This window comes from Leguminivora glycinivorella, chromosome 7, assembly GCF_023078275.1.
Source record: "Leguminivora glycinivorella isolate SPB_JAAS2020 chromosome 7, LegGlyc_1.1, whole genome shotgun sequence".
In the NCBI taxonomy this organism is placed as follows: domain Eukaryota; kingdom Metazoa; phylum Arthropoda; class Insecta; order Lepidoptera; family Tortricidae; genus Leguminivora; species Leguminivora glycinivorella.
The window spans coordinates 11,394,719-11,408,661 of NC_062977.1; the positions used below are offsets into that span (position 1 = coordinate 11,394,719).

The following is a 13,943-nucleotide window of genomic DNA, read 5'->3' on the forward strand; positions in this document are numbered from 1 at the left end:
CGCTTAAGTCGGAGCAGATTGCATCCAAAACTAAAAAAAACTGTTCACTCTAAGGCAAATTATATATTGCTGACTCAAAACTGAGCAAAATGTGAATGCACTTTAAACACCCAGCATTAATGCATCGTCTTTATTTCCCCATGCAGAATTCGGAGAGCGATAACGAAAGCGTTAGATCGGAGCCGCACTCGTTCGTGAACCACTACGCGAACGTGAACGACACGCTCCGGCAGTCGTGGAAGCGGCAGCGGCCCGTGCGCAACTACTCCAGCTACACGGACTCTGAGCCCGAGGGCAGCGCCGTGGTCAGCCTCAACGGCGGCCAGATCGTCATGAACAACATGGCGCGCTCCCGGGCGCCGCTGCCCGGCTTCTCCTCCTTCGTATGACAGCGGTCGTGCGAGCCGCTCGAGCCTGAGCTCGCGACCGCCGTGCACATATAATGTAACGGTCACTGCCCATTCCCAATTATCTATTTACTTATTTCATTCATTCACAATGTACATATCAGTTATAAAATAAGCATTAGAAATGGTAGCTGTTAAATAAATTTGTTAACGACAGATCTAGTGACTTAACTCGAGCGCCTTTTAGATGTACTAGACGCGTGAGTATGAATGATGAAATGTGAGTCTTCATTATAAAATAACAACTTTTGTTGATATTATAAATACGTGTCTCGCTAGATCTGTATACACAGTCAGTCAGAAGCATTCCAGATAACCTGCTAAAAATGATCTTTACAAAGCTAAATTTGTGTCTAGATTGTTTTTACCACTGTATCTGTCTAACTACAATACTGCAGCTGTGTGTACTAGAAAAATGGAAGTAATGTGTTCTTAAGTAAATATAAATTATAAATTTAATTATTAAAAATATTAGAACGACCAATGTTATATTGATAGCAAAATTTTAGAGATCTCGTTATATCAAACTATTAATTACGGTGTTAATAATAAAGACCTATTTATTGTGTGATGATATAATGAAATCAACGCGAATACACAAATATAAGTAGTTGTGATTCAATAGATCATAACGTCGCAACAAATAGCTAGATTAAATAAGGTCTATCAACTCACACAACCGACGCAACACTTTATTAAGCTCTAAACAAATGTATAGTCCTATTAACTTAATTTTTAATTAATATTTTTGAACGTTCTCAACATTTATAGGTTGCGGATTTCATAAATCTCGAAAACATGGTGTCGGTTATCTGTGTAGACAGACTTGTTGCCATAATCCAAGTTTAAAAAAAAATAGCTATCGCAATTTATTCTTGCACGAAAAATAAATATTAGCAATTCACATTAAACACGACTTTACTGACAACTAACGTCACTTCATGAATATGATGTACTTACATTTTAATAAAAGTTAAATATTAATTATAATAAAAAAAATATTTAATTGAGTCACATAATTCCATAATGTCAATATTTACCATTGGAAGCATTGGGGCATAACTCTAAATACGGAATCAATAATCGATAGTACGTAAATTTACGTAACCATTTCAAATATTTGACGTATGCCTTATTTTAGTTTAGTTTATTTTTACACCTAGTGTGTATTACACACACCACTAATTCCTATAGCGACCAACAATGTTAACCTCGCTACAGCTTTTAGTCAAACTACTCTTACATATACTGAGAGCTTTACTTTTTGTACTTATATTATTTTAGCAAATTTTGGTTTTCTCCGGAGAAAACGAAAACTGAAATAAAATTATTAAATCTGACTCAAATAAATGTGGTGATTTAAGAACGCAAAGAGCGTGTACATCCTTTTAATAAACTTAATTCCATTGAACCTATTTACCTGCGCAATATCCTTGCCTATCTCTTGAATAAAATGAACAGTATTGATTGACAGTTAAAATAGTTGCGTAATTTATGTTATAAGGTATAATATTGATACATAATTTAGGTTAATTTCTTAACGTTTTTATATGGAGCAAAGAAATTTAAAGAAATCGACTGATAATTTTAGAATGATAACTCCGATTTATGTAAATAAAATTAGTATTATACATAAGGCAGCATGCATTTAGTTTAAGAACAAGCTTGAAGACTAGGCACAACTTTATTAAAATAACTGTGATCTATTGTAATATAATTTTCAATATTAAAACTTTGACTTTTACTACATGTAAATTCAAGTTAGTTGTTCATTATTTAGGAAAGTGTTAAATTCACTCAAACATATAATAAAGCATTGTTAGTGATATATACAGAAATTAAGATGCACTTGTGTATTATGTTTTTCCACTTTATATTGATTTACATTTTGATAACTAAGTAATTGATCAATGGACCAGTTTTAAGTTTTTTACAGCTTTAGTAGATTGTAAAGGTTTTATGATTATGAAATATTATGAACGACGTATACAAGCAACGCTGCTATAAGTATTAGCATCAGAGTGGAGGTCGCGATCACACCATGTCATGTTATTACAGTGAAATTTTAAAATAATGTTCTAATTTCGTTCCTTCAATTTTTCTCAACTACTGTTATTCCATTATCTTGCAGATCCCATTTAGGCAGTCCTTACTTTCGCGGTCATCGGCTCGTTGTTTGAACATGGCAACACTGCGTCAGAGCGACATTCCGTTACACATCGGAGTGAAGTGCTATTCTCATTACCACCATAATTATCTACTCATTTATTCCTTGCTATGTTTTTGCAATTTTAATCTTAGTAGTGTGTAACGTTGACCTCAACTCTACTGCAGACACCTATATTATACTTGTGGATAGGAATGGCACTATAAAGACTGTATTTCGTTCGTAATTGCCATACAAAATATATCAGGTGCCATTATTTGGGCGAAAATTCCCTTATTGAACCTTTCAATATTTGGATGTTTACTTTGTAACAATACAGAATTGTAGCATAAATATTTGTTGTTTTCTTTATTTCGCTTATACCAAAGTTAAACCGGCAACGCGTTACTGAGCTCGACTTTATGTCGATGTCGTGTCGTCGCGTCAATTAGGGTTTATGGTTTTCTATGTATTTCTATGAAATACCATTCAGACCCAGCGACTTGAAGTCGTCGGATCAGTAAATCATATCTGGGCGACCGAGCTTCGCTCGGTTCTATTTTAATATATCACGTCTTTAGATAAAAAAAAAAATCTTATAAATACAAAAACAAAAACTTAATTTCTGGCCGGGATTCGAAACCCTGACACCTACGATCTATCTGCGTACATTAGACCGACCTCGTACGACTGAGCTAAGCGGAATCGATGCACGCGCTGCGAAATTAACGACCATATTTTACGTTTACTAACGCGAAAGAAAAACTCATGAAAACTCGAAAATTCGCGTTTTCCGGAAGAATAGACACGACTAGACGCAACTACACGACGCAACTAGATAACTGCTGATGATGGTCAGAACGGAACTCCTCAAATCTGAACGGCACGCTTATAGTGGCTTTTGTATTTTTATGAGAACAGCATGCACTTACGTCCAGAATAGTGACATTTGGTGCAGTGGAACTGCTGATGATGGTCAGAACCGAACTCCTCAAATCTGAACGGCACACTTATGGTGACTTTGGTATTTTTATAAGAGCAGCATGCACTTACGTCCAGAACAGTGATATTTGGTGCAGTGGAACTGCTGATGAAGATGAGATCGGAACTCCTTAAATCTGAACGGCACACTTATAGTGATTTTGGTATTTTTATAAGAATAGCATGCATTTAAGTTCAGAACAGTGACATTTATTTCGTTATGTTTGTTAAGAATATTGAGTTTTCAAGTCAAATTTTGTCAAGTTTCGATTTCTTATAAGTAATCGGATTCATGAGGGTTGAGGAAACTCCTCAAACCTTAACGATATACGTATATTCATTTGTGTTGCCATCAAATAATTAAAGTATTAAAAGCAGTTTTAAAAAATACCTACACATTTCTACATAATCCAACATTCGCAAGTAGCTTTCAACAGAACCCCAAAGGCGGCGGTTTTTTTTTCTTAAAAATTATTCTTGATGCTTTCCAAGGTACTTTATTTTCTTAGACTATCTGTCTATCTATACGGAATCTGTATAAATATAAGAGGAAGTCTGAGAGTAGGTAGCACCAGTGACAGAGAAGCAAAGAATATAATACTCACCAGAGAAGGTAAGAGGAAGTAGATTAGTACAAAACAATTGGTAAATATGAAAAGGTGAATGGATACAAGGGTATTCCACAGAAGATTGGAAGGCCTAAGAAAATATGGATCGAATGTGTGAAGAATTATATGAGAGTGAAAGATATTAATATGGAAATGACGGCCGATAGAGAGGAAGGAAGATCTATTGCGCTAAAGGGCAAGTAAATGATGATCTGTCTATACGGAACTACATAGGTCTTTGCTATAGGGCTATATAGGTAAGTGCTAGTTTAGACACAACGGATCAGCACCCTTTCGGCATTATCGGATTTACTATTTCATTTGACTGAAAACATCTAAACAAGCATTGTGTTGTTTGAAAACAACTTAGCCACACGTCACCATGTTACTGTGTATATTTACATCTAAAGTATAATTATTTATTTTAGTATAAAATTTATAACTAAGAGGATGGAGTTAGAACCTGTGTGGCTAATAGTTACATAGACACATTTAATAATTATTTTTTTGAGTTTACTTCTAAAGTAGAACAAATTATTAACTATAACAATAATATTGGGATAGTGCTTAGTTGATGTAGTAAAGCCTGATCAGAAATATATGACTATTGTCAAGAGGCCGCTGTTATTCTGATGTATGTGGTGACAGTTCAGTTTAGTATGAAGATTTCATCATCGCACCGCTCGCCATCGACAGGGCGCTCATCCACACACCTTACAACCTAAATGGTCGCGCACCGTAAGCAGCAGCGCAGTTGCGCAGCGCAAGGTTTCAGAGGAATTTCCTCCCACAAACGCTCCGGCTGTGGAATGAGCTCCCTGTCGAGGTATTCCCGATGAACTACAGTATGGGGTCCTTCAAAAAAGGAGTGTACAAGTTTCTAATGGGTCGGCAACCCGCACGTGACACCCCTTGAGTTGCGGGCGTCCATAGGTTGCGGTGACCGCTTTCCATCAGGCGGGCCGTATACCTGTTTGCCACCGACGTGGTATAAAAAAAAAGATAATAGTTCTAATGAAATTCCGCAACATGCCGCTTAGTCATATTAGCACACTCAATGAAGCCTATCTCGCGGGAAATATTTCGTGTATAGGCGAATTTTGGCATAGTTGTAGGGAATGGTGTTCTAATCCACATACTCAAAGTACTGATGGGTAGGGGAGGAGCTAACGGGTGGAGGGGGGTGTAAAGGTCCCTTTTTTTAGCTTTTCGCGAATGACTCTTAAACTGTGGCACATAGCAAAAAATGTTCTGAAACACAAGTAATCTTCATAAAATTCTCTACAAAAAAGTCTTATACACTTTTTATCTGGGACCAATCGTTCATGAGATATGGAAGGGAAAAGATGGACAATAAAGGAATAAACTCATTTGTTTATGAACAATACGTTTATTCTTATAGAGACGCGGTAGCGTGTCAAGCCAGGTTCAAGTAACAAAAGTAGCAAGCAGCACCGTGTGTAATATTACACGAACCGTTTGGAGCCACATTTGACCCCCTTGTAACTCAAAAACTATTTCACATAAACGTGTTATAATGCAATGCAACGTAAAAAGAAACCAACGCGCGTAGTAAAAGTATGAGCTATAAGCGCTCCTCAATAAGCCCGGTACTAGCAGCCCGCCTTAGTGCGTTTTCACATTATCCGATCCGATATCGGATGTCAGAAAGATTTCAAAGGCAAAAATCCAAGACGGCGCCTTAAATGTACGGTATATCGGTCCTACTTCCGATATCGGATCGGATAATGTGAAAACACACTTACCCCGCGCGCGCGCGCAGCCCTTTATAAGTCACCGCGCGGCCGGCGCTCGCTCATCCCAGTCGTCCTCAAAACGTCGACGTAAGACCGCCCCACGTACAAGGATGGGGTGCGACCAGATACAGCCCTCACAGCGCCCAGCGCGGAAGGGGCTACTCACACCCCAGCAGGGGTGTTGAACGATATTACAGCAGCGCTCGCTCAGTTTGTCTCGCGCAGCGATCCGCGTATCCGATCATAGCAAACAACGAACGTTGCCTGTAAGCTGAAGGCGGGGCGTATGGGCGCGGGTTTATCGTCCCATAGAAAATTTGAATTTCGCGCGTTTTTATACTCTCATAATTTGCTTGACCGTCTACCTACCCAAATTCATTCAGGCAGGTTAGGTACTGCACTTACATTTACATACTCACATGAAATTCGACACGCGTATTGAGAATCTGTTATAGACCGACATGTCGGAAAACTGTGCAATTCTGACAATAATAATTAAATAACCTTTTTTGCGTCGATAAATATATATAATTTAATGTATGATAGGAAACTTGAACTAACTTGCGATATTGTCACGTCTGTTTTTGTTGCATTTTTTACTCTTTGGTTTCAACGAAACATGGCCGCCGCAACATGGCGCTTCGGCATGAGTTTATATTGATACATTTTTTAAAAAGTAAGCGTGTTTAAACAAAAATGCAGTAAACCTACATATGAAAAGTCACTCCTTAGCTTTTGTTAGATTTTCCTGAGCAGTTTGTGCAGTACCTCACTACACATGACGCATTGCGATACGTCAATCTACCACAGCCGTTCGGCACAGACTAAGCGCGTTTGTGCTGATCAGCTCTAAGTGTTGTTACACAAAATCAAGTTGAGGTGCCCTCTCTAGTTAACATAATTACTCAAAGATTGTAGCTGACTTGACGAGCAAAGCATCACGACCGCCCGGTATTGCTTTGATGGGATAAATTCATAAATAAAATTCCTAACTGTGACATTGCAGTGACAGGTTGCCAGCCTCTCGCCTACGCCACAATTTAACCCATTTAACCAAAGTTTCGTTTTCTTTCAACCCCTTATTTGCCAAGAGTGGCACTGAAGCTTTAGTAGTTTCATGTGTTCTGCCTACCCCTTTATGGGATACAGGCGTGATTGTATGATGAAAATTCCTAACTATCTTCCGTCTCTACTTCGATGGGAGCTCTGTTAGTGCATGCTCCCGAGCATACACCACAGACACTGGAGCAGGCAATTCCTGCTTTTCGGCAGCCGCATCGCACCCCACACCCAGTCTTGCATCGGCAAAATATAGTTTTGAGAATGGAGTCAGGTGCCACTGGGTCATTGGTTGTCACTGGCTTTAATATGCCATCGCCTCTTCTAGTTCATCCCCATTCAGTAGGTGGTAAATAAATTGTACGTTAAATACAAAAATATTTGTACGCCTTTTTTTTCGGATTCAACAAGTAAAATTTTCCTAAAATAGAGGTAAGTTTAGCACGTGCATTCAATATTCAAGCAGGCGTACAAATATTTTGTATTTAACGTACAATTTATTTACCACCTACTGAATGGGGATGAACTAGAAGAGGCGATGGCATATTAAAGCCAGTGACAACCAACGACCCAGTGGCACCTGACTCCATTCTCAAAACTATATTTTGCCGATGCAAGACTGGGTGTGGGGTGCGATGCGGCTGCCGAAAAGCAGGAATTGCCTGCTCCAGTGTCTGTGGTGTATGCTCGGGCATGCACTAACGGAGCTCCCATCGAAGTAGAGACGGAAGATAGTTAGGAATTTTATTTATGAATTTATCCCATCAAAGCAATACCGGGCGGTCGTGATGCTTTGCTCGTCAAGTCAGCTACAATGTGATCGGATCGCTGCGCGAGACAAACTGAGCGAGCGCTGCTGTAATGTCGTTCAACACCCCTGCTGGGGTGTGAGTAGCCCCTTCCGCGCTGGGCGCTGTGAGGGCTGTATCTGGTCGCGCCCCATCCTTGTGGGGCGGTCTTACGTCGACGTTTTGAGGACGACAGGGATGAGCGAGCGCCGGCCGCGCGGTGGCTTATAAAGGGCTGCGCACGCGCGCGGGATAAGTGCGTTTTCACATTATCCCGTACATTTAAGGCGCCGTCTTGGATTTTTGCCATTGAAATCCTTCCGACATCCCATATCGGATCGGATAATGTGAAAACGCACTAAGGCGGCCTGCTAGTACCGGGCTTATTGAGGAGCGCTTATAGCTCATACTTTTACTACGCGCGTTGGTTTCTTTTTACGTTGCATTATAACACGTTTATGTGAAATAGTTTTTGAGTTACAAGGGGGTCAAATGTGGCTCCAAACGGTTCCTGTAATATTACACACGGTGCTGCTTGCTACTTTTGTTACTTGAACCTGGCTTGACACGCTACCGCGTCTCTATAAGAATAAACGTATTGTTCATAAACAAATGAGTTTATTCCTTTATTGTCCATCTTTTCCCTTCCATATCTCATGAACGATTGGTCCCAGATAAAAAGTGTATAAGACTTTTTGTAGAGAATTTTATGAAGATTACTTGTGTTTCAGAACATTTTTTGCTATATAACACTTTAAGTTCTCGCGCTTTGTACACATATTTAAAGTCACACACAGGTCGAACGCGATTAATTAACATTATTTTTACCTTTTTTCCCAACGTTTCGGCCAGGTTGCACTGGCCGTGGTCGCGGAAGACTGACGTCCCAGCAAAATGTCACCGGAGATGTAAACAACACAAAACTACCCGATATTAATTTATATAAATGTTCGGGGTAGACAAATAAACAGCACGAAAAACTAAAAAAAGGGACCTTTACACCCCCCTCCACCCGTTAGCTCCTCCCATACCCATCAGTACTTTGAGTATGTGGATTAGAACACCATTCCCTACAACTATGCCAAAATTCGCCTATACACGAATTATTTCCGCCGACGGACAGTTAAATGTCTTCGTTAGGCGTGCTATATATTTGTGGTCAGGCGTCAGGCTTTAGATGGAAAATTGGTTTTAGAACAATAGAAACAATAACATGTATGTGAGTATTAATGTGGTAGCTTACTTTATTTAAATAAAAATTAAAATAGTTTGTCACATTTTGCCAGCCAATCTTTAGGAGCATATTTTGAACCATTTTGCCATTGTTTAATAACATTATAAGCAGCAGCATCAACAATTGAGAATTCATTGTTATATATCCAAATCTTGGATTGAGAAAACAGTTTCTTTGTCAATGTTTCCTTGCTCTTTTCTGGTGTCCTCTCTAACAAGTGACAGATATCTAAGAGATTGTCTACATTATAGTCGTCAGAATCATATGGTATAATAGATGGATAAGCCAATGAAACATATCTTAAAATGTTTACATTTCCAACAATGGGCATGTCCAAAGAGGACCACTTCAATTCAGGATCAGCTGAAACTAAAAAAAAAAAGTGTTATTTATTTACTCTTACGAGGGTGTCGGGTGATTCTATACTGGTGCACTTGATCAAATGTTTATTCAACTCTATCATCCTGAGACATAAAATCCTTTCTTATGTTTTGAGTTTTTAACTCACAAACATTTATTGATGGTACGGTAATAATTATATACAGAGATATTTATTTGTAGTAAAAAAAGAAAAACATGATTTGGATTTCTTTCAACCCCTTTTTGCCAAGAGTGGCACTGAAACTTTAGTTGTTCATATGCTCTGCCTACCCCTTTATGGGATACAGGTGTGATTATATGTATATATGTATGTAAAAAAGAAATAGCATGAATATAATAATATTATGTTAATAATTAGTCAACTCACCATTTTTGAATATCAGCCTGATTGTGACTTTGGATACAAGTCCTTGTTTTGGTAAGCTTTTCACAAACGCCTGTATCTTTGGCACCTTTTCGGTTGGAACAGAAGAGTGAATATGCCATGATACATTAACTGGATGAGAGGACTCCTTCACTATCTTTTTCAAAAACCAGGGTAAACAATCGGGGCTGTATACCAAAATAATTTCCTCTGGTATTTCAATCTGCAAATAAATATTGGGCAAATTAACACGCTTTTCAAATACACTAAAAAAAAGCTATAGGTTCAACATACATATTTAATTAAAAATAAAAAAACGGTTTCTGTGTTACCAATCAGTTTTAAACCTTATCTAGGCTGCACCGATCTAGGTTCCTTTCGAAAAATCTAGGCACGATACAATTAGTTCAGCATTGGTAGAAAAGAAATCTTGTACTATGAAATTTTGTTGACATATATTATGTGGTCAATAAATTATAGTATGCCTAGAAGACTTCAAAAAACTTTAAGGTTAGGACTATACTTACAAAAACAGGCTTTTTAATGCTTGATTTGCTAAATTTGGTAGGATCTACATTGCAGAATGAACTAATTGTTTTAATCCGATCATAAAGGAGGTCAAGCTTCTTTAAAAGTTGATCCTGTCTAACTTCCAATTCAGCCATTTCCTTGCTTGGCATCTGTAAATATGTTTGTTTATTGATGATGCCTAATCAAATTATAATAATAAATAGAAAAAATAGTAATGAGATTCTAAATGTACAATTAAATACACATAAAATTATTTTAATAGGCAGTACACATAAATAAACAGGTGACATGTGACTTGCTAAATCCATACTTCCATACTAATATTATAAATGGGAAAGTGTGTATGTCTGTTCGTTTGTCTGTCTTTCACGGCAAAACGGAGCGACAAATTGACGTGATTTTTTAAGTGGAGATAGTTGAAGGGATGGAGAGTGACATAGGCTACTTTTTGTCTCTTACTAGCGCGAGCGCGCTTTAAAGCTAGTACTGTATAATTTGAGCAGTTACTCTAGAGCAATCAACAGCCTGATTTTGATATTAAGCTAATCATAAACATCGTCAGTCTACTCTATACTACGTTTATACAATCAATATAATATAAAACGTATTACGTGCACTTTCCTATAGTGGTTCAGAATTTTAAATTAACCTAGTTAACCTCTTATGCCCAACATAGAAGACCTTAAAAATTTGTAGCGTTTGAAAGAAAGTACTCATGAAATAAACCTGTAGTAACTTCATAACCTGGTTTCTAACATTGATATTAATCTCATCCTCGGTCGAATCCGCCGTCGTGTCGAAATTATATAGATTTTTCATGTTATACATGCACTTTGGTAAAAGTATGTCACCGTCATGAGTAATGATGTTTTTCATTGAATACATGGTGATCGTTGGCAAAACAAAAGTAAGTACCTAATTATAATATATTATATTTTATAACTGCACAAGACACGATAGATAAAAAATAGATTTCATCTAACCTCAAAAAAAATCAATTCGGTTTAGGTACAGCTGTCAGTACTGTCACGGCTGTCACTACTGTCATGTCATGTCAGAATTAGGGCCCGCGCACACGGATGCAACAGTTGCACGGCGACATTTTTTATCTCTGTCGTCACTCCTTAGACGCACGACAGAGATAAAAAATGTCGCCGTGCAACTGTTGCATCCGTGTGCGCGGAGCGTTAGGCCGGCAACAGACAGTCATAGGCTCCCCACAGACAGTCTTAAAAATTCATAATCTTAAAAAAAACTTGTATGCAAATTGACAGTTCAAACTGTCACTCACAGATGTCAGTGTCAGTTGAACTGTCAATTTCCATACAAATTTTTTTTAAGATTATGAATTTTTAAGACTGTCTGTGGGGAGCCTTAAAATTCATAATCTGAAAAAATCATAATCTTATAAAATAAGATCGACTGCCTTGCCACACACATTCTTAAAATTCACATTATTCGCAATCTGTCAGATCAATCTGAAAAAAATCATAATCTTAAAAAATAAGACAGTGTGTGGACAGTTGCGAAATTGTATGGAAATCCGTGCACTCGATCTGATTTCATAAGATTATGATCTGAGCATCTAGATAAAGGCATCCAGGTGGACGTACTTTATTTTGACTTCAAGAAGGCCTTCGATCGCGTGGATAATGATGTGCTATTACATAAGTTGAATGGTATAGGCTTCTCGCCTAAGTTGCTAACCCTATTAGCAAGTTATCTACGCGATCGACGGCAGTATGTTCGTCACGGATGCTTCGTCTCAGCACCTTATCACACGAGATCTGGTGTCAGTCAGGGTTCCATACTCGGTCCCCTCTTGTTCGGGCTGATGGTTAACGACTTGGAGACAGTTGTAAAGAACTCAAAATGTCTGTTGTACGCTGACGACCTGAAGCTGATCTTTGGGGTGAAAAATGGTGCAGATTGCATTTCCCTGCAGGAGGACATTGACTCCGTGCTGCGGTGGAGTGTTGAAAATAAACTGCTCTTCAACGTAGCCAAATGCTGTGTATGCTCATTCAGCCGAACTGCAACACCTATACTTGCGCCTTATACCCTTGGACTGGATAGGATTGACAGGGTGTCCTCTGTGAAGGATCTTGGCGTTGTCTTCGACTCACGGTTGACATTCCACGATCATATACGTGAGCTAGCTCGTAGCTGTTTTCAAAGATTGGGCTTCGTGATCCGCAATGTTAAGGAGTTCGAAGATGTTGGGGCCATAAAGCTTGTTTTCAATTCACTGGTCAGAAGCAAGCTGGAGACCTCGTCAATTGTGTGGATCCCCTATGAGTCGACTTACGTCTTACTTCTAGAGAAGATCCAAAAGGCCTTTCTCAGATTTCTTTACAAGAAAGTCTATGGCTATTACCCGTTTCTATACCCAACGAAGTTCTTGCTGGGAGCACTCGGTTATAATTCTCTGGAGGTAAGGCGTAACTGCAACCTGTTAGTCACCGTTTGTCGGATGCTGCGGGGTGAATCAGACTGCCCAGATCTGGTAAATTGCGTTCTCAGGTTGTATGTGCCTGATATTCCCAGAATTAGTCTGAGACCGCGTGTGCGCCCGCTGTTGGCGGTGCCGATAGCGCGCACAGTGTCACGCAAAAACTCACCGCTTCCTCGAGCTCTGACACTTCTCAATGCGCTACTGACGTCAGCACCTGATTGCGATTTGTTTGCATGGAGATGGAAGACAGTGTATCTTGAGTGTCTGAGGTATTGCGAGACGATGGATGATAGGCCTTCCACGGTCGGTGTATGATATTTTTAAGTAATTGTGTGTCGTTATAATACTTTTTTGTAAATTGTATTTTTTGTCTATGTTAGTTTATTCGGTGTATTGGTGTTTATGCTGTAATGCCGTGTAAACTTATTAAATAAATAAAATAAATAAAAAAAAATGATTTTTTAAGATTATGAAACTTAAGGCTTCCCACAGACAGTCTTAAAAATTCATAATCTTAAAAAAAACTTGTATGCAATCTGACAGTTCAAACTGACACTGACAAGACACTGACAGATCTGTCAGTGTCAATTGCATACAATTTTTTTTTAAGATTATGAATTTTTAAGACTGTCTGTGGGAAGCCTAAGACTGTCTGTTGCCGGCCTTAGGCTTCCCACAGACAGTCTTAAAAATTCATAATCTAAAAAAAAATTGTATGCAATCTGACAGTTCAAACTGACACTGACAAGACACTGACAGTTCAAACTGACACTGACAAGACACTGACAGATCTGTCAGTGTCAATTTGCATACAATTTTTTTTTTAAATTATGAATTTTTAAGACTGTCTGTGGGAAGCCTTAGTCAGCTATACATAGACTAGGAAATCCTATTATCTTTGCAGCTATAGGCCGGCAACAGACAGTCTTAATTTTCATAATCTTAAAAAATCATAATCTTCTGTTGCCGGCCTAATGCACGCCACAAACAGTCTGAAAAATTCATAATCTTAAAAAAGATTTGTATGCAAACTGACACTGACAGATCTGTCAGTGTCAGTTTGCATACAAATCTTTTTTCAGATTATGAATTTTTCAGACTATCTGTTGCCGGCTAAGCCGGCCTAAAATTTTAAACCATTATGGCTTCCCACAGACAGTCTTAAAAATTCATAATCTTAAAAAAAAATTGTATGCAATCTGACAGTTCAAACTGACACTGACAGATCTGTC

At 38.4% G+C, this 13,943-nt stretch overlaps 2 protein-coding genes across 6 annotated transcripts in view; one reads left to right on the forward strand and one right to left on the reverse strand.

The window, feature by feature from the left end:
• The window catches only part of LOC125227878 (protein sidekick), an 84,190-nt gene extending 81,283 nt beyond the window's left edge, over positions 1 to 2,907 (forward strand). The window contains exon 28 of the mRNA XM_048132256.1: positions 147 to 2,907. Within this exon, the coding sequence (XP_047988213.1) occupies positions 147 to 389 (243 nt within the window). The 3' untranslated portion in view covers positions 390 to 2,907. The remainder of the gene's footprint in view (positions 1 to 146) is intronic.
• Positions 2,908 to 8,962: 6,055 nt separating this feature from the next.
• On the reverse strand, positions 8,963 to 11,285 carry LOC125228213. 5 transcript variants are annotated; one of them, XM_048132692.1, is made up of 4 exons: positions 11,240 to 11,285; positions 10,253 to 10,405; positions 9,729 to 9,948; positions 8,963 to 9,349 (listed from the first exon to the last, which is right to left on the reverse strand). In XM_048132692.1, exons 2-4 carry the CDS (start codon positions 10,403 to 10,405, stop codon positions 9,006 to 9,008), a joined length of 717 nt encoding a protein of 238 aa, XP_047988649.1. In that variant the 5' UTR covers positions 11,240 to 11,285; the 3' UTR covers positions 8,963 to 9,005. The 5 variants fall into 5 exon arrangements, with proteins under 5 accessions (XP_047988649.1, XP_047988650.1, XP_047988648.1 ...); XM_048132693.1 differs by having other exon boundaries at positions 11,172 to 11,257; XM_048132691.1 differs by lacking the exon at positions 11,240 to 11,285 and adding an exon at positions 11,013 to 11,233.
• Positions 11,286 to 13,943: the final 2,658 nt, after the last annotated feature.